The sequence below is a fragment of the Rhododendron vialii genome, chromosome 11a (genome assembly GCF_030253575.1).
Source record: "Rhododendron vialii isolate Sample 1 chromosome 11a, ASM3025357v1".
In the NCBI taxonomy this organism is placed as follows: domain Eukaryota; kingdom Viridiplantae; phylum Streptophyta; class Magnoliopsida; order Ericales; family Ericaceae; genus Rhododendron; species Rhododendron vialii.
The window spans coordinates 36,595,193-36,617,375 of NC_080567.1; the positions used below are offsets into that span (position 1 = coordinate 36,595,193).

The 22,183-nt window shown below is 39.1% G+C and overlaps 1 protein-coding gene across 2 annotated transcripts; it reads right to left on the bottom strand.

The window, feature by feature from the left end:
- Positions 1–606: 606 nt before the first annotated feature.
- LOC131307882 (uncharacterized) lies at positions 607–20,708 on the bottom strand. Of its 2 annotated transcripts, none has more exons than XM_058334608.1 (23): positions 20,482–20,708; positions 20,066–20,397; positions 18,732–18,835; positions 13,343–13,411; positions 13,186–13,246; positions 10,807–10,946; positions 9,694–9,883; positions 9,305–9,366; positions 8,816–8,904; positions 7,736–7,808; positions 7,585–7,644; positions 5,478–5,624; positions 5,325–5,363; positions 5,177–5,214; positions 4,833–4,919; positions 4,302–4,467; positions 3,792–3,866; positions 3,321–3,457; positions 3,033–3,109; positions 2,681–2,750; positions 2,471–2,536; positions 1,016–1,165; positions 607–889 (listed from the first exon to the last, which is right to left on the bottom strand). In XM_058334608.1, the coding sequence occupies exons 1-22, from the start codon at positions 20,539–20,541 to the stop codon at positions 1,031–1,033; spliced, it is 2,277 nt and encodes a 758-aa protein (XP_058190591.1). In that variant the 5' UTR covers positions 20,542–20,708; the 3' UTR covers positions 607–889; positions 1,016–1,030. The 2 variants fall into 2 exon arrangements, with proteins under 2 accessions (XP_058190591.1, XP_058190592.1); XM_058334609.1 differs by having other exon boundaries at positions 607–916; positions 991–1,165.
- Positions 20,709–22,183: the final 1,475 nt, after the last annotated feature.

Consider the following 22,183-nt stretch of genomic DNA (forward strand, 5'->3'; position numbering starts at 1 on the left):
AATTGGAGTGTGTCCTTTATGCTGAAAAACAAAAAGGCATTTAATTACCGCCAACTGTTTGTGACTCTGTCATAACTAACTTGATAGATGACCTCTCATCACTCAAGGAAAAGATGAAATTCTTCCTTTTCACATTAAGGGCTGAGACCAAAAAAGTTTGAAAATTGTAAAGAAGTAATTATTTTTTAAAAACCCTTAGCGGAACAGGAGCCTTAGCAATAATCCTACTCATTTGGGCTCAAAACAACACTTCACGCCACCAATTTTTTGGACCAAAATCCCCCTATTTGGTAAAGGGCATTTTTGGAAATTTGACTTCCAGAGCCATTTTGTGGGGCGTTTTGTTTGGAACAGAACGACCTCCATTCAATACATGCATAAAAAACAGGCCATAGACTAGGGTTTATTCAGCATAGCTCCTAAAACATAGAATCCAGACTAAAATGGTATAGTATATGATCAGAATAACCTAATTTCCCCAAACTGAAAATTAAAAAGTGAATTGAATAACACATCCGCCTGCATACTAGAATAAGCTATTCACTGCCTTGCCTCCTTATTAAGTCTATCATTCCCATGTAAAAAGGAGAGAGAGAGAGAGAGAGAGAATATTAACATCTGCTGATCTGCATAAAACCATACTCTCTATAAATACAAGCAAGAGATACAAGAAAAACCACCAGTTAACAAAAACAACCTTCCGGTCCGACCTTCAAACTCGCTGTTCTTAAATTACACAGAGCTTAATTCTTCTTTTAAAGAGAAAAAGGAAAATATGTGAAATCATTTGTCACCATAGATCTTGCTGCATATGAGTTTCAACCAATGCTGGGTAAACCTTTTGGATGTATCAATGTTTCTGATCTCCAATGTCAAGAATCTCATCTATCTGTCGATTATTTTCCCATCCACAGAAAGGGAAAAAAAAAAAAATAGTTATTTCCTCTTTTATCAGGTCAAGAATGCTCACATTGAAATTATAGAAGAACTAGCTTGAAACAAAAAGATTAATCACCAGGAAATAACTAAATCAGTTCTGCTTTACTAAAAGTTCAATGTCAGCTCCAACTTCAGCAATCTTGGTGTCTTTAGAAGCCTTTGCTGTTTTGGCAACATTTTCCACATCAAAGTCCAATGCTATTCCTTTGACGAGGCCCTCAAGCATCTACGCAGAGAACACACTGATTACACCCTTGGCTATCATGAAAAGAACTAACTTAAGTTGCTCAACCAAATCAAGTGGGGCCTTCCAGTGATAAAAGTGACAACTTTCCAAGAAACAAAACAAGAAACAAACCCTCAAAAGGAGGATTATCGACTGGAATTCTGATCCAACTAGCGGAATAAGGACATCATGTTTGTACTAGCATAGCAAGGAAATTGGAGAACCTGGAATAATCGAACTTAACAGGTTCACACAAAAGAGCTATGCTGTATTCAGTTCGAACACCTAGGTTTTTCTTTTTTCCAAAAAGAAAACAATTTATGAATCCTTCTCGACTTTGCTTCATTGTCTAATAAGCATAAAAGAAACACAGAAACAGTTTCAAACTGTATCCCAAAAACCAGTTGCTTCAGGAAAGTTTCTATTAAAAAGCTCTAAAAACACCAAGGCAAATCTTCTTCCTTTTCCTTGTTTTCCCCCTTCAATTTTACGAACACTACAGATGGCAAGCAGCTTTCAGAACATAATACTGCATAGGCCCTAAGAAACCAATCTCCAAAGTTTTTATTTTTGGAAACTACTCATATTATACTTGATTTCCTACAACATGTCGAGGGACTTCGGACATGAAATAATATTTTCTTTGTTAGAAGACTACTACTACTACAGCAGCAGTAGCGGTAGCGGTAAGTAATGCTGACTTCTAAAATGGCCTGGCCAGGTACAACAAAGAACGCCTTACTAGTTGCTAGAGTGATCTAATCCATATTGGAGGTGCGATGGGTCCAGATAAAAAAATAATGAGGTTTCTAGATGTAAGAAAATACAAGATTGTCTTGTGTTGACCACATGATACAACCCGAGAAAGCACCACCAAGAGAAGATATACCTTTGCAGTCAACCTGAAGATGTTTGAGGGGGTCAAGGCTTTGATGAGCGCAAAATTGAGTATTTGTCTGGATGGTCAAGGGGATATTGTGTAGGAATCGTATTTGTCCGGATGGTTTAGGGGATATTGTGCAGGAATCTTACACGTACAAAAGAAGGAAACAAAATGAGGTTGGAACTACACTTGCTGTTCAGAAACCAGAGCAAGTCAAACTAAATGCATCGCACTTAAAGGTTTTTAATGTTCAAAGTTGACATAGAAAGGAATTCAAGAGGACATCATGTGAGAAACAATTATTTTCTACATGAACTCAGATAGATCACATTCAACCCCAACATTATACTGTTACGAGGTAACTACTATGCTAAGCTATAATCACAGTTCCCAAGAAGAAGTTCAGTGAAATTTGCAAGTACCAGTGATCCGATGGCAATTAAAGCCCGGAATTTTGAGTCAACTTCGAGGTTTTCTGCTTCCGCAATCTGTCCAAAAACATTTGGAAACTTTTTGTCAAACTTCCTACTGAATACGAACAAATTCTGCCTAAAAGCTTGAGTTGAGGTGGTATACTGCTCAATTATACAATTCAATTTCAACTAAAAAATGGTTGGAATGTAAAGCCCTACCTCAAGAGCTGCTGAGAGAACGTGGGATTGGCCTTCTTGGTCCTTGCTTTCAATCAACAGCACAGAATAACTGTAACACTCATCAAATGACAGCTCAAGAATCAAAGATGGAAAAGGAGCATGACTTAAACCACAATGAAATAAAAAGTTGAAGCCAAATTCAACCAAACACAAGATCAAAGAAGGAAAAGGAACATGTCCCAACCCACAATTTAAAACTGACACTTGAAGCCAATATCGCCCAAACACAAGGTATAGTTTTGATACACCAGTGTGCACCAGATAAGTAAGTAATCAATCTATTCCGGTTAACAACAAAGTAAACTTTGCAGCAAGACATAGTTCAACTTACTTGAGGATCAAAGTAGCATAAGACACTTGCACATTCTTATTTGGAGATGAACAACAACTTGAAAATGCATCAAGAATCTACAAAGGTCAATAAACAGACAAATCAACAAGACTTTAGATTCAATAGGAAAACTAATATAACAGCACATGCCAGCCCAGAGGCTAAAAGTGCTCCATACAACTTATTCGTAGTTACAAGAATGACAGGTAAAAGAGGAACCAAAAAGGTAGAACGGATGTGAAACTGAGGAAGAAAGTTAATCTCAAGAGGCAAAAGGAACATACTAACCTCACTGCGATGCTTTTGCAACAAAGGATAGTAGCATGAATTCTTGAAGAGGTTAGTAACAGCACGTATACTGGTCAAAAGATTTGCTGGAAGGGGGGGACTTGAAGTAACATTGTTAATCATCTCCATTAGCACATCTGGTTAAGAGGAGAAAAAAGGTATCCAATAAATGCCAAACTTGAACAAAAACATAACAGAGGGGCATGCACCACAATATTCCAAACGAATCACAAAAGCTTAAGCATGCGTTTAGGGCCTGTTCTTCAGCCTGAACAGCTTAAGGCCCCGTTTTCTGGTAATCCACCTAATGAGGCCTGAGCTTTAATTCCATTTGAGTTGTGATGAAAATTACAGATGGGTGCACATAAAATATTGTCTAAAATAGCACATGGGAGTCCTAATAAAAGAGGTCCATTACAACAATTGTCATAAACAAAAGAGAAACAAAAAGTATATCTCTCAAGAAGATACCACTTTTATCCACATGCTTGAGTAGTCTAGTAGCCCCATCCGGGTGCAGAATGATCATCCTCAATAGGTCGATCACTGCAAACACAGAATACATAAAATTACCAAGTGAGTGGGATTAAACCTTCAACAAATACAAACAGCAAGTTTTCTACATCAATACTCTAAACAAAAACCCGTGATCCAATTGAAGTCAACTCCTGCAAGCTATCCAGAATTTTACGAACTACGAAAGACCTACCACTGCCACCATTGTTTTGATGTTCTAATACATACACAGTGACCCATGCCTAACACCCCAGTAACTGAAAGACTTTTACAGGTCTATAAGGCTGGTCAGGTGCATTACAGGCAAATAACCCGTGAGCAGATGTGTATTGCAATACTAAAAATAGTACAGCATTCTTCATCACAGAGTCCCTAACTCAAAAGGCTTAATCCAAACTATTTAAAACATCACGTACTGATCACAATGAAACGAAACTAAGGGCATTTTACAATATCAAAGCTCACCCGGAAATATCATTGCAATTGGCCATGATTTTACCAATTTCAGCAACAAAGCAATATCAATGTCTGAAAATATACTGGAGTGATAATGTGATGTGTCCTTCAGAATGTTGATAATAGCACCCAATCTTGAAACCTCAAGCTCTGTCAGCGACAAGCCTTTTTGTTCCTTCAGAAGATTATCAAAAGATCACTCATTCAACAGCTATAATATACTCTTTTGGCACCAAAAGAAATGTTAAACAGCTATATAACATTTTATGGGAGGTCAATATTTAAAAATTATATAATATTCTCTCTCACACACAAAAAATGTTTTCTAGGACTTCAATTCGGTTTTTATGGGGTTCTTCTCTCTTTTTCTTTTTAACTTTCACTTGTCTGTTCAGAAAATGCAGAATGAATTTGACTCTCTCTCCATAGAGTTGGCAAGCAAAAAGCGGATCACCGCACATGATGGCTCAAAGAAAAACTGAATACACGCGATCTAAAGAGAAATAACAGTTTAGTAGTACTTAAAGGGGGGAAACCCACCGGCTTAGAGAGTAGAGCACTGTTAAACTCTAAAATCTTTTTGAGAATCCCATCATACTGTGCCGCATCAAAAACAAGCATTCCTTTCTGGAAACCAGAATGAAGGTAAAAAAAAATTAGTAACATGGGAAACTGGACGGTAGAATTTCCAGGATACAAATTATCGTATGCTGCACAGACTAAGTTTGAAATAATGGACAATGGTTCCTTCACGATCCTCCCATTTTTCACATCAAAGTGCCCAAACTTGACAGCCATACAATTTCAGATAATGCACTTGAAACAACCGACAAGATAGGAAACGGAGCACAGCTTAGGAATAAAAAAAACCTAAAAGTGCATACCTTGGGAATGTGCTTGAAAGTAGGTTTTGATGAGGTAGCTGTAAATTTAATCAAAAAATTTAATGATATCAGGAGAATTGTCATTCACATGGAAAACTACAACTTAACAATTTTCCTTCTCCAAAATAACCAAAGCAAAAAACCATACCATACATGTTGGATGATCCTCCTGGTACATAAGCATTAGCTGAAATGTTGAAACATAGCAGATTTGTCATGTGAAAATGAAGTATATCGGGAGATTCCAAAGCATCAGAGAACTACAGAGGCCATAAAGCATCAACCACAACAAGATACTTACAACCAGTGTAGGGATCACGAAATGCTGAATCAAGAGCAAAATCTCTTTGTCCTGAATTTTGGAGTATAAATTCCACAATTTGCTGACGATAGGAAAGTGGAAGATTCTCCTTCACAAGCCACTTATCAGCTGTAGCATATGGATTATCTGGAAGTAGCTCACCAATTTTTTAATCACTAGGCAGTTAAAAAATATATACAAGATTTCTACAAGGAAAAACAATAAAGCAAGTCAAGCAGAATATAGAATACTTGGCACACTTCACAAGAGCAGTCTACACTAACGAAATGAGACAGTTAGAAATCCACAGCCAAATGCACTATCAATGCGGGTTCCATATGATATATGCGAATGAACTTTGTATCCAGTCCAAAAGCATAAGCTATTACATGGAGATATCCTCTTATCCAACATTAATGAGTCATAACCCACTCCATACCCAAGCAATGTGGGGTTAGTGAGACTCACGTGGGTCTGGCATTGCCTATCTAAGCACTCTTCTTATTAGTTACTCACACTTCCACGAATTACTCAACATACTGCCATTACACATCCTCACCCTTGAGAAGCATCCTGACATTAAGACATCCCCCATGACCCTCCATCCCAAATCCAACTCATATTCCTTCCATTGAACCTTATAAATTTAGATGGAGGGTTTCATTTTTCAGATCGGCTAGACACACACATACAATTAAAACAATTAAAAGATAAGAGGTACAAGAAAAAGAGGATGAGAAGTCCGCCAAAGAAAATACAACACAAAAGGAAGAAGCAAAACAAAACGAACTTGTCCTTAACACCTCTTCCATTTCGCTCCAACCAATAAGACAAATGATTAAAACATAATGCAAAACCATAAGCTTTTTCTTTCTTGTTGCTTCCAAAACCTCTGAAGTTTGTAAAAAGCATTTGGACGCCTTTCATGAAATCTATTGTGTTCCATCGAGTCTCTGACTCCATTTTGCTCCTCTGTCTCTACAAACATTCAATGACTATGTCCACCCCTTTTTCTGATAAGGGCAAAATTAAGTTGCACGATGGTCTATAAGTCTACACGAAGGTCATATATGAGTGTTAATCATGCAAATGCGGGGTGATAAAAGAGTGGACTAGAAAGCCCGAACCTTTGTTTACAATGATTAGCTCGAGACATGCACTATCATGCCCATCATTTCCCAGTGGCCAAGAGGCCTTTGGCCCAATGACATCAGGGGTTGCATTTAAGTTTTAGGAGGAGGTCAGGAGTTCAATCCTCCTCCAAGGTGTTTAGATAATTTGATTCGAAGAGGGAGAATCATCGTCAATTGGTGTTGTATGTGTAAAAGGGATGTGGAGATGGTTGACCACCTTTTTATTCATTGCCTGGTGGCTTGGGAACTCTAGACTTTGGTATTTTCGTGGTTTGGGATGCAGTGGGCTTTGTCGAAGAATGTTATGGAACTCTTACTTGCTTGGAGTGCTGGTAGAGTGGGAAATAGGAGGAAGTGAGTTTGGGCCTTGATTCCGCTTTGTTTGATGTGGGTTTTATGGCGTGAAAAAAACTCTAGATGTTCTGAAGGGGGCGAAAAGCCTTTGTTTAGAATTAAAAGTTTTTTTGTGAATAGCTAGTATAGTTGGGACAAGAGAGAATCTAATCCTCTATTGCCCAATTTTTAGAATGGTTTGAACTTTTCCTACCGTAGGAGAGTGTAAAGGGCATTAGGGCCTTTTGGTCTTGTGGCCTTTCTTGTGTTCGGGTGGCATTCTCTTTATCCCTTTTTGTTGATAAATTACTTATAAAAAAAAAAGGTGTTAATCTACCTATTCTAACAATATTGCCTTTCGCCGATAAAAAATAAAATAAAAAAAACCTTCATGTCATAGTGGATAGCCCAATTCTTTTTTTTTTTCCTTACAAAGAAGTTCTCAGTTAACCTATATCTACGGACCCATTAATTGTGCAGTAATACAGATTGAGTCATGTTACAAGATTGCATATTTGAGCAGAAGTTAATATGGAAACAAATAATCACCATCGACCAAGTTAATTTACGAAATTAATGGAAACAATAGCTTTAGGTTACCCTACCGATGGATAAAACAAGGCAAGGGAGCAATTAGTTACCTGATCGGTTGTAAGGCAATTTACGAATAGGCTCACCATCTCCAATGTCGACATCGAATACTGAGCGAAGACATTTAAACTGTTATGGCAAGAATGAGCAAGAAAACGATGGATGCATGAAACAGAAATCAGCCAGATTGAAAAACCTAACCATAATCATATTGAAGCCCATCAAGAATAGGACGCTTCATGCTATCATCTGGTCCATCAACAACTTCACCAATCTGAATAAGGATAGAAAACTCCAACTATAAACATTTCTCCACTGACAAAAGTTACATAATGGAGAAGAAGCTTAAGAATAAAGATAAACCAAAGAATATACACACATAAAAACTAAATACCACAGGAAAATACCAGTTTAGAAATGCAATAGTCCTTTATAACACATGTAAACTACCATAAAATAATCGCACAACATTCAAAACCAAGGAACAAACAGAAGTTCAAGCTTAAGTGGTGAGGAAACTAGCAGTCACTTATACACTTGTACAGTGCAAGACATCTCTGCAAGCATAAATCGTAACTTTACAGGGTACCCACTGAATAGGTTCAAAGCAGCCAAATGCACAACCTCGCTCAAAGGAAGCTAGCAAGAACAAGCATTGTTTCACCCTATCTTAATTGAACTTGAGATGAATATCAGGTGAGGGTGCATGTTAAACTACTACTGAATCCCTGCTTGGGATACAGGAATATGTATCCAAAATTAAGTACACATACTTTGTTAGCGGACATCCTGACATTGAAGTAGTGTGTAACTATTTAAGAATGTACTAGAAACTATACAAGATTTACAAGGAGATTTCCGTTTGTCATCCATGTGAGAAGTTACAAATTTTCAGAAACTATACAAGATTTAGAAGGAGAAACAGATTTCCATTTCCCATCCACGCAAATTTTTCTTTACAATCCAATGCTAATAACCATACATTACAGTTTATCAACATACCGACCATCACTTTATAATCTGTAAATTTCCATCAGATGTAAGGATAAACTACGAGTCTGAGAGCAAAAAGGATCTGAAAATTACTGCACACGAACTTCATAAAACACAGCAGGAACTTTATAGAGCAAGGGATGACAATTTCAAAGGTCAAATCATAGAAGGCTGCATACCACAAAACAACGCACAGACAGTTTAAATGATTGGTCGAAGTAGACACCGGTCGTGCAAAATTAACCCAGAGACAAAGGGCTGAAAAGCTAATAACGTAAGTGTACGGACCTTATCCCACTTCTGCTCCCTCAAATTCCATGCATATGCCATACCATTGTCCCCTTCTCTGACAACCTTTGTCTGACCATCACTTGTTCCTGATCACCACAACATTGAAGTTTATAAGCATTTCTGAGCACCTGCACAACAGCTTTTTTGCAACCTACTTGACCACTCAACTAGTGAAAGGACTTGTGTCCATCAGATTATGTTTTCCTTAATCTTTTTACTTGATATAGGAGTACTCACAGTATCAAATGGCACACACTAAATACAGACAAGGTATACGTGTTTCACTACAAATGCAGTTCAGATCAAGGAAACTAGTTTCCTCGACTCAAAATATCTGCCCACGCAACTACTGAAGCATCATCTATCAGCTATCAGAATGTTCTTATACGACAGAACTGTGGTAAAATAATTTAAAATTTTCTTGAGATGGACATAAGTAGGAACAAACTGGGAAGATTGCAACAATAATGGAATAAAGGAATGGACCTGGAAGCTGTAAAGCCTCTAGGCCTGGTAAGTCCTCCAATTTTAAACCTCCAACTTTCTTCCTAGAAGAACAAGAAGACAATATTAGGCAACACTGGCAAGCCATAGAGGCGGAGAGGCCGACGGAATGCTTAACTAGCAATAAATCCAATATCATATCACTCAGGCTACAGATGTCAATGGAGATATACAATGGACCAAATGCATAAAAAAATTGAACTTGAAAGAAAGGAAAACATAAAGGGACCTGACATAAAAGGAAGTTATTATCCAAGAATGATACTGCAGTACTCAATAAGCCTTGATTTGTAAATTGCACAAAGTTTATGTTACGAAGCATAACTAAATTAGTTTCAGCGCTTAAGACAAGAAATTGATAGCTGAAGTACCTGCTAATCTTGTAATGAGAAAGTTGAAAAGCAAATGATTCAAGCTCTGACAAGTCAGCAATCTTATCATTATTTACTGTCCAAATACGTACAACTCCATCGGAACATGCAGTCACAATGTCACCATTTTCCAAGAATTTCACGTCCCAAACACAACCAGGATGCTCTATACTCTCTATACAAACTCCATCTGCAACACAAAATCATTTTCCCAGGTAATGAAACAACCTCAATTCATAAATCCAAAATCTAAAGTTTCAAAGAAGGAAAGCAAAACATAACACAACCGTCATACCAGCAGTTAATATAAAAAGTACTTGTAGAAAATTCATCATCCAAAGAACTGTTATATTACGAACTGGAGGAGCTGCGTGCTTCCTTAACATGAAATTCTTATTAAGGACCTGAATTACTGTGATCACAACCGATAACATGATTTTGACAAAACTACCCCTAGATAATGAAGTAAATGCAAGCTTCCTCCAAACAGTTCTTTTCATCAGCAGGGCTTCCTCCTGATAATTTTTTTGATCAGCATTGCTTCCTCCTAACAACCAACCAACACCCCACCCACTCGACCCAAATTGTTTTCTCATTCAATGTAGTGCCAATGCAAAAATCGAACATGCAACTCTTCACCTTCTCTCTTTCCATTTGGCCCTACATATCAGCTCATAGGTGGTAGTTAAATGATACCAAATTGACAATATTAGAGCCCTTCAACCATAATACACAGATAAGCTCCATTCATTTCTTCATTAACATTTAAAACGACAGTTGACTAGTATCAGTAGGGGCTTAATGCTAATTAGTGGATATGATGATGCATTGATGCTATGCTCCCTCATCTAAAGAACATCTCAAGTATCAGCTCCCAGAAGTTATTTCCCTTGAACCAAAATTCTTCCACAGTATCACCATGCCTTCCATTTGATAAATCGAAACCAATAATCATTCTCAACCATTTTAGGTGGCAAAGCTAAGTGGTGGAATCACAAATACAACTAGTTCTAGTAACAAGTCAAAGAGAACCTCACAAATTTCTAATAAGCCACAATGGATGGCAAACTCAGATAGTTGAAAAATATGAAGCTGAAAAAGGAAAATAAAAACCTTTCCATATCTTCGCAAAGCAGTCCTCACTGCCACTGACAATCAATCCAGAAACATGTGAATCCACAGAGTAGACAATGGAAGTGTGACCTACCATCTCCATTAAAACTTGACCACTAATTGCCCATAACCTGATAGAACTGTAAAAATAGAACCAAAGCCAACATTACTGACAAGTTGCAAATAGATGAGTAGGAATAATGCTGGAACTAGATTAAGGAGTAGGGCAACAGTATAACAGAGAGTGTGAATTGCTCAACTCTAGGAACAAAAGAAGCATGCACAAATTGAGGAAACTATTATGCTTCAAGATAATAACCAAGTAGAACACCATCATCAGGGCGCAATAATTAGCTTTATATCCAAGAAACAGGGTAAACTAGTTCTGGTTTATGATTACACAAGCATCAGGAAGTAACCAACTACATATCCACTCAAACAATAATTTGCAAGCCAATTCAAAACTAGGCATCAACCATTACAATCTACATTATACGGCAACAAGGCTGAAAAATACGCAGTGCAGAGTTACCATACAACACTTTCCTAACTGCACTGATCGGTAGGAACCATGAGCACATTCCCCTTTTACCCGTCTGCTTCTATTACCACAAGATCCAGCTGGGTTTTTTTTTTATAAACAAACAAGAAAACATAAAGAAATGATGCGGTCCAGAAAAGGTGGCCAAGGTATTCCAGTAATTTAACCATTATCTGGTTTTTGAGGGTTAGGATTGTCCATGGGTCTACTTGGGATATTGGCTAGACATGGGCTGGATTCTTAGGAGTGTCTTTTGGGTTTTAGTCAAGTCAAATGTCTATTTAATTTATAGCCAAAGTTTTTAGAGTCCATTAGTTAATCAAAGAGTCTTTTGGTTTTTCCATGTTATTAATGCAGTAAAAGAGTCTATGTTCAATGTGTCTTGGGAAGTCTAATGTTAGTTGAAGGTTATTTATTTTGGGAAGTTCGAGAGTCAAGTTGAAATGGATATAAATAAGATTGTAAGCCTTATGGCAAATGATGATGATTGAATGAATGAAAAATTAGCTTTAAGCTTTATTGATTGTGTGATGCAATCTCATTCTTTGGTGTGATGCTAAAGAGGCCTTAGGTGTGATGCCTTTGGTAACCTAGGTGTGAGGCCTAGATCTATCCTTCTCTAACTCTTCTCTCCTTCTTACAAAATACTGTTCACGGCCCCAAAAACAGCCCCTTTCCCTCGTGTTTGATCATACTCAGCCCTATTTCAATCTGTCCTGCATCAAGAAAGCATTAAGGGAGTGCCACCCCTATACAGAAAGGCCAAAAAAATGTAAAAGGTCCTACATACTCCGGTAAATACACATAAGATCTACGAAGTCCACGAATCGGTCCAAAGAGGGATTAAGACTTGCAATTCCGAAGTAAGCAAGATGCTAACAGAAGAACTCTTAGTCCTAAAAACAGAACTCGTAGATCCAGCATGACGATCACTCGACAATCATACACTGATATTTGTCAAATTCCAACAGGAAGGAAAAGTATGAAAGGTCAACCTTCCTCCAGACGGATTATATGAGAAACACAAGAAACAATCAAAAGAGAAACCAAAAAAAAAGGTTCCATGCTCAAATAATCTGCAAAATAAAAAATACTAAGATCATGGCTGCACAGCCCTTCTTTTTCTTTTTCTTTTTGAAAACCACAGCCCTTCATTGACTCACTTTGGAAACTCGTTTCATCCCTAATTGTCATTGAGCATCCACTCCAATTTCCACCACCTTCCTCACCCTTGGAATGCATCATTAACTGTGTATACAAGGACTCTTCAAATTTTCTTTGATGCAGGACATATGTTCAACACCCCCGGTACCCCAATTAGATAACTAGAACCCTACAGCTTTTAATGATGTTCGGAAAAAACCGCTCAAAGTTGACAACAAAGAAAAGCTTGTGCCTCTTACATGAATAGCACACAGATGCCTTTTTTTCCCCCTCTCCCAATTTCATTCCAAGTAGATTCCTAACTAATACCATCTTATATCGACAAGTTATCCAACCTAGCATATGTTTCAAATGTTCCCGCTGGGTCCACGCCCACAATTGGATCCATTCTCTTTACATCCTAAGATTAAGGTCCGGTGCCAAGATCCATACTCAAGCCCCATACCCAAGTTAATGTGACATATCATCACGTAATACAAATTGACAGTCAAATTCCGAACTTACGAGGAACTATATCCGGGCATGATGATGGCATAGGTATAGCTTATGACATTGGCAGTTAAAATACCAAGACTTGCACTTGGCAACTGTCACAGAGTCACATCAAAAGCAGACCCCACATTCCGAGCAAGCAATTCATCATCTAAACCACAGAGAGATATGAAAAACCTTACCCATCATGGGATGCAGAAATAATTCCTAAATCAGGCATCACAGCGAGGCTTCTAACAGTATCTGCACAGTTGTCAAAACCAAGTAGGCAAAAAGAACATAGTTTTTCAAATTTAACAAACAGTAATACCAATGCTAACAGAAGCAGAACAAGCAAACCTGTATGCCCTACGAAAGTATGCACGCATGTCCTTCCTCTCCAAAGCTTTAAAGTTGTGTCACTTGAACCTCAAGCCCAATAAAACACAGTCAATACTATGAATTGAACCCAAATCAACTTATGGTCATTGGTACATAATGACTAAGAAAGAAAACTGTTAGATGATGGATCTATTTGTATCTAGTGTAATTATATGTCTTATCATGTAATTAGTTTAAGTATCTAGGACCGTAGTGCAATTATTATACAGCTTGTATATATATTTTCTACGTTGAATGAAATTAACTCTAATGGGTTTTCTCCCTATTATGATTACCCTAAAATTGAACATGGTATCAAAGCGATAGAACCTGGCGACCTACGACGTTCTTCTCGTCGCTGCGTGAACAGTACTTTCGGGTGAACAGTGATCGTGAACAGTGCCGCGTGAACAGTGCGTGAATAGTGATCGTGAACAGTTATCGCGTGAACAGTGATCGTGAACAGTGATCGTTTGAACAGTGATCGCGTGAACAGTGCTTTGTGAATAGTTCTTCGATCAGTCGGGGTTTGCCGTCACCGTCGATCAGATCTGTTATCGCCGATCAAATCTATTTTTTTTCTTTTTCAACACTATTTCAGTCAGATCCGAAGGTATTCAGTTGATTTTTTTTTGAGGTTCTAGGGTTTTTGGAACCTTTATTTATTATTTTTTGGAGTTCTAAAGTTGCTGGGAACATTGTTTATTGTTTATTTGGCATTATTGTTCTGCTTTCAAGATGTCAGAAGAGAAAAAACAGGCTTCCGCTAGTGGCAAGGATGAGTTGAGTCGTGTAGGGACTCTGGATAACTCTCTACTAGATATTTGTCCCATCAAACTGAATGGCACAAATTATTTACTTTGGTCTCGTACTTTTACATTAGCCATTGAAGCTAAAGGGATGTCTGAGTTCATTGACGGCCTTGTTACTGAGCCTACTACTGATGTTGAACTCAAGACGTTTAAGTCTCGTCGATCTTTAGCCATGACTTGGTTGTTTAATTCTATGAAGGCTGATATTCGTAGTCCTTTCTTGCTTCTTAACACTCCATATCAGATTTGGACTATTGCCACACAGACTTATTCTCAGCAGGGCAATGATGCTCAGTGTTTTGAGTTGCGAAAGCGACTTCGTACTATGGATCAACACAATCGATCTGTTGCTGTTTACTTTGCTGATCTTAGTGGGGCCTGGCAAGAATTTGATTATTATCAGGGGTTTCAAGCAGTCTGTTCCGTTGATGCTGGTGCTTGGTTAAAAAGAATAGAGAAAGAGCGTGTGTATGACTTTCTTGCTGGTCTTGATGTGGAGTATGATCCAATTAGAGTGCAGGTGTTGGGTCGTGTTCCGTTTCCATCTTTGGGCGAGGCCTATGCCATTGTTCAACAGGAGGAGAGCAGAAGGGGTGCTATGTTACAAGCTCCTACTTCTGATCGTTCTGCATTGGTTGCTATTCCGCAGCGACAGTTTGGGTCTGGCAGTGGAAAGTCTCAGTCTGGTACTACCAGTGGGATCATAGACCGTATGTCACTCCAGTGTGATTATTGCCACAACACTGGACATACCAAGGATTTCTGTTGGAAGTTACATGGCCGTCCTTCTCGTGGGCGAGGCAGTGGACGTGGAGGTCGAGGTCGTGGTCCCGGGCGTCTTATGGCTCAGGCTGATTCTTCCTCTACTATAGCTCCTACTTCCACAGCAGCTCCTACTGCATCCTATTTTGCTCATTCAGGTATTCCAGCTAGTGCATTTACTGCCTCCTCTGGTATTCCTTGGATTATCGATTCTGGTGCTTCAGATCATATGACAGGTTGTTCCTCTGTTTTTGATTCTTATTCCACTTGTTCTGGTAAGGATAAGGTTCGAATTGCCGATGGATCGTTCTCTGCTATTTCAGGGAAAGGTTCCGTTCGCTATTCTCCCTCTATCTCTCTCTCTTCAGTCCTCCATATTCCAAACTTTGCCACTAACCTTCTTTCAGTTAGTAGTTTTACACATTCTGCAAACTGTTCTGTGACATTTTTTCCTACTCACTGTATCTTTCAGGAACTGGAAACGGGGAAGGTGATTGGCAGTGGTAAAGCACATGGTGGTATCTATTATCTGGAGCATGCACCTCATCCATCTCAGCCATCTTTATCATGTGGACAAGCTCTACGGGCAGATATGAGTTCCACTCTTTCTTTGTTACATCGGTGGCACCGTAGATTGGGTCATCCCTCTTTTGGGATATTAGAAAAACTTTTTCCTACTTTAGTTAAACATTGTCCTAGGGATCAGTTTTTTTGTGAAGCCTGTGAGTTTGGAAAACATAAACGCTCTTTTTATGCACCTATTAATAAACGAAGTGATTCTCCATTTATGGTTATCCATTCTGATGTTTGGGGTCCTTCTCCTGTTACTTCTTTAAAGGGCTATCGATGGTTTGTTACTTTTATTGATTGTTATTCTCGTGCCACATAGGTGTACTTACTCCAGTCAAAAAATGAAGTATTTTCCTGCTTCAAATCTTTTCATAAGATGGTGTGCACTCAATTTGATACATATATTAAAATTCTTCGGAGTGATAATGGGACTGAGTATATTGATAAGATTTTTCGGACAAATCTAGATGATAATGGTATTATTTTTCAGACGACTTGCGTTGACACTCCGCAACAAAATGGAGTCGCTGAGCGTAAAAATCGTCATCTTGCTGAGGTCGCTCGATCTCTTTTGTTCACTATGAATGTTCCCAAATATTTATGGGGAGAAGCTATTTTAACTGCTACATATCTTATCAACCGTATGCCATCAAGTGTCCTTAATTTTAAAACACCTATTGAGTGCCTGCCAAGCAGTTGTCGAGTTACGACTCTTCCACCTAGGGTGTTTGGTTGTGTGTGTTTTGTTCATGCCCCAAAACCTTCTGGGGGCAAGCTAGGACATAAAGCTCATAAGTGTATTTTTGTTGGGTACTCTCCTACCCAAAAAGGCTATAAGTGTTACGATCCTTATTCAAGAAAGATGTTTGTCTCTATGGATGTTACCTTTTGGGAAACAGATGTTTTTTATTCTCCCTCTAAACCATCTCTTCAGGGGGAGCATCAACAGGAGGAAGAGATGTTTACCTTTTATAATCATAGTGAGGGGGAGAAATTTTTCTATGATCATAGTGAAGGGGAGAAGGAAAACACTGGAGAGGAACCAGTATTTGTTGAAAGGGAAACACATGATATTGGTGGTGACATTGAGGAACAACTACCTGCACGACAACGACTGCAGGGAGCTGGCTTACAGAGGTATGCTAGACGGAAAAATGGAAAGTCTTCATGTACGTTACCACTTTGTCAATCACAATCACCCAATCCAGTTCCAAATTCCTCAGCTGACTCTTCTGGTAATGATTCTTCTCTTATTGAACCTCCTCCTATGGATCCTGACAATCTTCCTATTGCTATTCGAAAAGGTGTTAGATCTTGTACTCAACATCCTATTTCACAGTTTGTTTCTTATGACCGTTTGTCTCCTTCGTACCATGCATTTGTCTCTTCTCTTTCTTCTATATCTATTCCACAGAATTGGCAGGATGCATTCAAGATACCTAAGTGGAAAGGAGCTATGGTAGAAGAGATGACGGCTTTGAAAAAGAATGGCACCTGGGATCTAGTGTCACTTCCAGGAGGGAAGAAACCAGTGGGCTGCAAGTGGGTGTTCACTATTAAGCAAAAGGCTGATGGTACAGTTGAGAGATACAAGGCAAGGCTTGTTGCCAGAGGTTTTACTCAAACTTATGGTATTGACTATGAGGAGACGTTTGCTCCGGTAGCGAAGATGAATTCTGTGCGAGCTCTTCTCTCGTGTGCTGCCCACTTGAATTGGCCTCTTCAACAGTTTGATGTGAAAAATGCATTTCTCCATGGTGATTTAAAGGAGGAAGTTTATATGGATATTCCACCAGGTTTCTCTTCTCTTGCAAGTGAAGGAAAGGTGTGTAGATTAAAGAAGGCACTTTATGGGCTGAAGCAGTCACCTAGAGCCTGGTTTGGCAGGTTTTCTAAGGCTATGCTGAGTTTTGGTTACAAGCAGAGCCATGCAGATCATACGATGTTTATCCGGCGAAGTAATGGTAAGATTGCTGTCCTTATTGTTTATGTTGATGACATAATAATGACAGGCAACGATGTGAGTGAGATTCATAACCTGAAGTCTCGTCTAGCTCAAGAGTTCGAGATTAAGGACTTGGGATCATTGAGATACTTCCTTGGAATGGAAGTAGCGAGGTCTGATAGAGGTATCTTTATTTCCCAACGCAAGTATATACTTGATTTTTTGGAAGAGACAGGCATGTTGGGCTGTAGACCTGCAGATTCTCCTATTGAGGCGAATCATCATCTTAGTGGAGATGTGGGGGAGCGTACTGATAAAGGGAGGTATCAGCGACTTGTGGGTCGACTAATATACTTGGCCCACACTCGACCAGATATTACTTATGCAGTAGGTGTTGTTAGTCAGTTTATGCATGATCCTCGTACTTCACATCTAGATGCAGTTTATCGTATTTTGAGGTATCTAAAATCAGCTCCAGGAAAAGGAATTTTGTTCTCTAATCATGGCCATTTGCGATTGGAGGCATTCACTGATGCTGACTGGGCTGGTTCTGTGGATGATAGGCGTTCTACTTCTGGCTATTGCACTTTCCTTGGGGGTAATCTGATTACCTGGCGAAGTAAGAAGCAATCGGTAGTCGCTAGGTCTAGCGCAGAAGCTGAATATAGAGCTATGGCTAATGGTGTTTGTGAGCTCTTGTGGCTCCAAACTTTGTTACTTGATTTGGGGTTTGCTGATAGTGTTCCGATGAAACTTTACTGCGACAATAAAGCTGCCATTAACATTGCTCATAATCCCGTTCAGCATGACAGAACGAAGCACATAGAGATTGATCGACACTTCATCAAGGAAAAATTGAACGAGGGTTTGATATGTATGCCGTTTGTGAGATCTGAAGATCAGTTAGCTGATATATTCACAAAAGGGCTGGGTAGCAAGAGTTTTCATCCTATTGTGTTCAAGTTGGGCTTGATTGATATCTTCGCACCAACTTGAGGGGGAGTGTTAGATGATGGATCTATTTGTATCTAGTGTAATTATATGTCTTATCATGTAATTAGTTTAAGTATCTAGGACCGTAGTGCAATTATTATACAGCTTGTATATATATTTTCTACGTTGAATGAAATTAACTCTAATGGGTTTTCTCCCTATTATGATTACCCTAAAATTGAACAAAAACTAGGACTTGCAGGCAAAGGTTGCACAAGAAGAGGACCTTCACAATCACACTAGAAAAGATTATCTCCTAGACTCATACTATTTGAATCAATCATACCTGTAACAAGCTCGCCTGAAGGCAACTTTATAACAGATTGAATTGCTGCTTTATGAGCCTCCCAAGATTCAATGGGTTGACCTTTCCTCCATCTTCTTAATGTACTACAATAAGGAAGCGCCAATGATACACAATATAGCATTATCAGCGCCAACGATACACAATATAGCATTTTCTCAAAGCTGCAAATTAACTGACAAGGTCAAAATTTAAACAAATCAATGCATATTATAAAATGAGTAAAGAAAAGCATATAACTATCCCATACAATACCCCACCAAGATTTGCAACAAAATTTAAGGTTGTGACCTAGCACCAATGGCGGACACAAGGGGGTGCTAGGGGTTGCAAGGGTCCCTGCACAACTCCAAATATTCGCATTAATTTGAAAGTTCATTGGCATTGGCCCCTGTAAGTCCCTTAGGTGCATAAAAATTCTTAAAATTCCCATATATGGGTGGGGAAAAAAACTCCCTAAAATTTCAAGTTATCAACCATTTTTTGGTTGCGCCTATAAAATTAAATGACGATTACAAATATACACACAATTTCGTCTCTTCGTCAAAGTTAGCCAGTGACAATATGTACTTATATAATATACTTTTTGACTTTTTGTTATAATGTAGACTCAATGTTGTGAACCGGATTACCAAACCAAGCCTTGTGTCCCAATCAATTGGTTGTGAAGCGGATTCAAGCGACAAAAAAGATCAACTCTGAACTCTACGTATGCGTGAGGCTAAACTAGTCTTCTTACTACCAGATCTTGTTGTAAACAGGAGCCATGTGTGTTGCGTATGCACGATCAATAACTATCTACAATTTCCAACAACTGAAAGATTGTCCATTGGTATAGAGTTCTGATAAAAGTGAACGGACAACTGCACGTAAGACGTAACAACCACCGTACCCAAAAGGAAGGGGACACTAGTTGGCATATAACCTATAAAAGTTGCTTCTTGTCACCTTATTCATACGGAAGTGGAAATTTAACATTCAAGGATACTTGGGGAAAATGTACATCTCAGAGATATAAAATGAATAAACGCAAAACCAAACACTCAGCGCCAAATCTTCAGACTACGCTCACTGATAAAGTAATTGATGCAATCTCTAGTAGCAGGATAGACTCCCAAAAGAACTCAAATGCAACACGTAAATCCTCATTCCAAACCTACGGATTTAGTTCACTAACATAAGCACTAGTAGCAGCATATATGTGCAAGGAATCCGCACGATTCTCATTTACCAAACAACACAGAATCCCACATGAAAAAAAGAAAAGAAAAGAAAAAAGAGATGCAACCGCCATAAACGATCAGCACGAAGCTCACCAATCAGCCGAAGCCGACACAATGTCCAACCCGTCCAGCGCAATGCCGGTGACCTGCGATTGATGTCCCTTCAGCGTCTGCACGGCCTCACTGGTCCTCAAGTCCCAAACCAAAACAAGAGTGTCCATCCCACCGGACACAATCCTGCCTTCAGGAAACTCCTCATCCGGCGAAACCCAAGCCAGTGGCCCCACGAAACTGGTGTGCCCTAGTAGTATTTTCGACGTGTCGTAGTTTCGGTTGTTCGATGGGTCCAGCGACCAAACCCTAATTGTTTTGTCTCTCGACGAAGTTGCTATCCCAACATTGCCACAAACGCATATACCACGAACCTAGAGCATAAATTGATTACGTTCAGTAACAGTGTGCGAAAGAATTCAAATTGATTTCAAAAGGAAGATCGGATAGAGACTTACGTCGTCGTCGTGACCTCGAAGTTCACGGCTCAGCCGGTACTCTGTAGGGTCGATATCCATGAAGAGAGAGAGAGAGAGAGAGAGAGAGAGAGTTATTTAGAGAGAGAGTAGGGTTTTAAATAAGGGAGGGAGGGTTTTTCCGGTGAGAGGTCTCTGTGTTTTCTTCTCTGTAATCGGCGACGGAATCGCTTCTTCTCCAAGTTGATCTTACGGAATGGGCCCCACAGGACCCGTTTAAGGAGAACGGGTCAAACACCATATATTGAACCACCCGAATAACCAGGCCGAATAGAACCCGAGAAACTTGGACTGGACCAACGTGGGCTGGACCAAATGACCCAAGTTTGAGGGTCCGAATCAAAATTGGTTGGGGACACATGGGCCGAGACCTCAGACAATTTGAGGTTCTTTTTCATTAAATCAAAGACAATCTAAAATATGATTAAAGAAAATACAATCTAAATTATGACTAAAGAAAATACAATCTAAACTATTTAGAGATTGACTTTGTGATGGTATATGCTAATATGCATAGCCTTGCAATCGAATAAGAAACCCTTTCAACTTATACAATCGTTGTCACTGCTACTTGTCTTTTTCGATTCATATTAGATTATATGGTGGTAAACTATGCCTAAGAGATCAATTTTTTTTTCTAGTCAACTAAATCAAGGTTTTCAATATAAATAAAATTTAAGAGTACAAATATTCTCTCTTACTTTTTCTCCTAATACGAACCACCATAACTAACATTTCGTCTCCTCAATTTTAGTTACATTACGCTTATAATGACTTCTATATAAACATGCATACACACCAAACCGATCAACTTATTATAGTTGATGCTCGATGGAGAGCACTAGAGTTGGATGGATGCCAAGGGCTATAAGGGTGGAGTGAGGGACTAACACTTCTTACTTGATTGGATAAATATGCACATAGGTGGATCGAATTTGAAGCAACTTTTGTTTAAGCTCTCTTGTTCAGCCGTTATTTACTACTTGTGGAAAGAGAGGAATATGCGTGGTTTTCAACAAAAAGCCTCTACTGTTTTTCCTAGGTTATTTGCGCAATGCATTCAGACATCGGTGCTTATGTAAGTTCATGTAGGAAACTGCATAATTCTGATGAAAATAGGCTGCGTAATTCTAGAGTTTCGGAGGCTTTTCCCCTTTGTTTGTGCCATAGTTGCACTTTATTTCATTGTGATTCGTGTGTTTCGAATCCTTTGTTAACCTCTCCACGTGCGAGTCAGGGGTCGCCCGTGCGGGGGAGTATTGGGATTTGTCCCACATCGGTTAAATATCTCCTCCAAAACTAGTATATGAGCTTGGGCAGCCTCTCCACTCTTTGCCAATTGGTTTGGAGTTGGATGCTTTAACATGGTATCAGAGCTAGGTCTTGGGTGGCCTCACATTGTGTGGTCAAGTCTCAATCGTCCGAGTCAATCATCTCACCTTATCAATTAATACCTCCACGTGCATCCGGGCTACCCGTGAGGGGGAGTGTTAAAACTTGTCCCACATTGCTCATTTAAGCCACCCAAGCTTGGTTAATAAAATCTAGAGGCTACTCCATCTATTACCAATTGGTTTTAGGTTGGAACCCTCCAAGAAATCTAACAGATTACTTCCCCAAGAATCTTTGAGACATGTAGGAAGGATCTATGGACGTGATTATTGACTGTTTGACTAGTCAATGG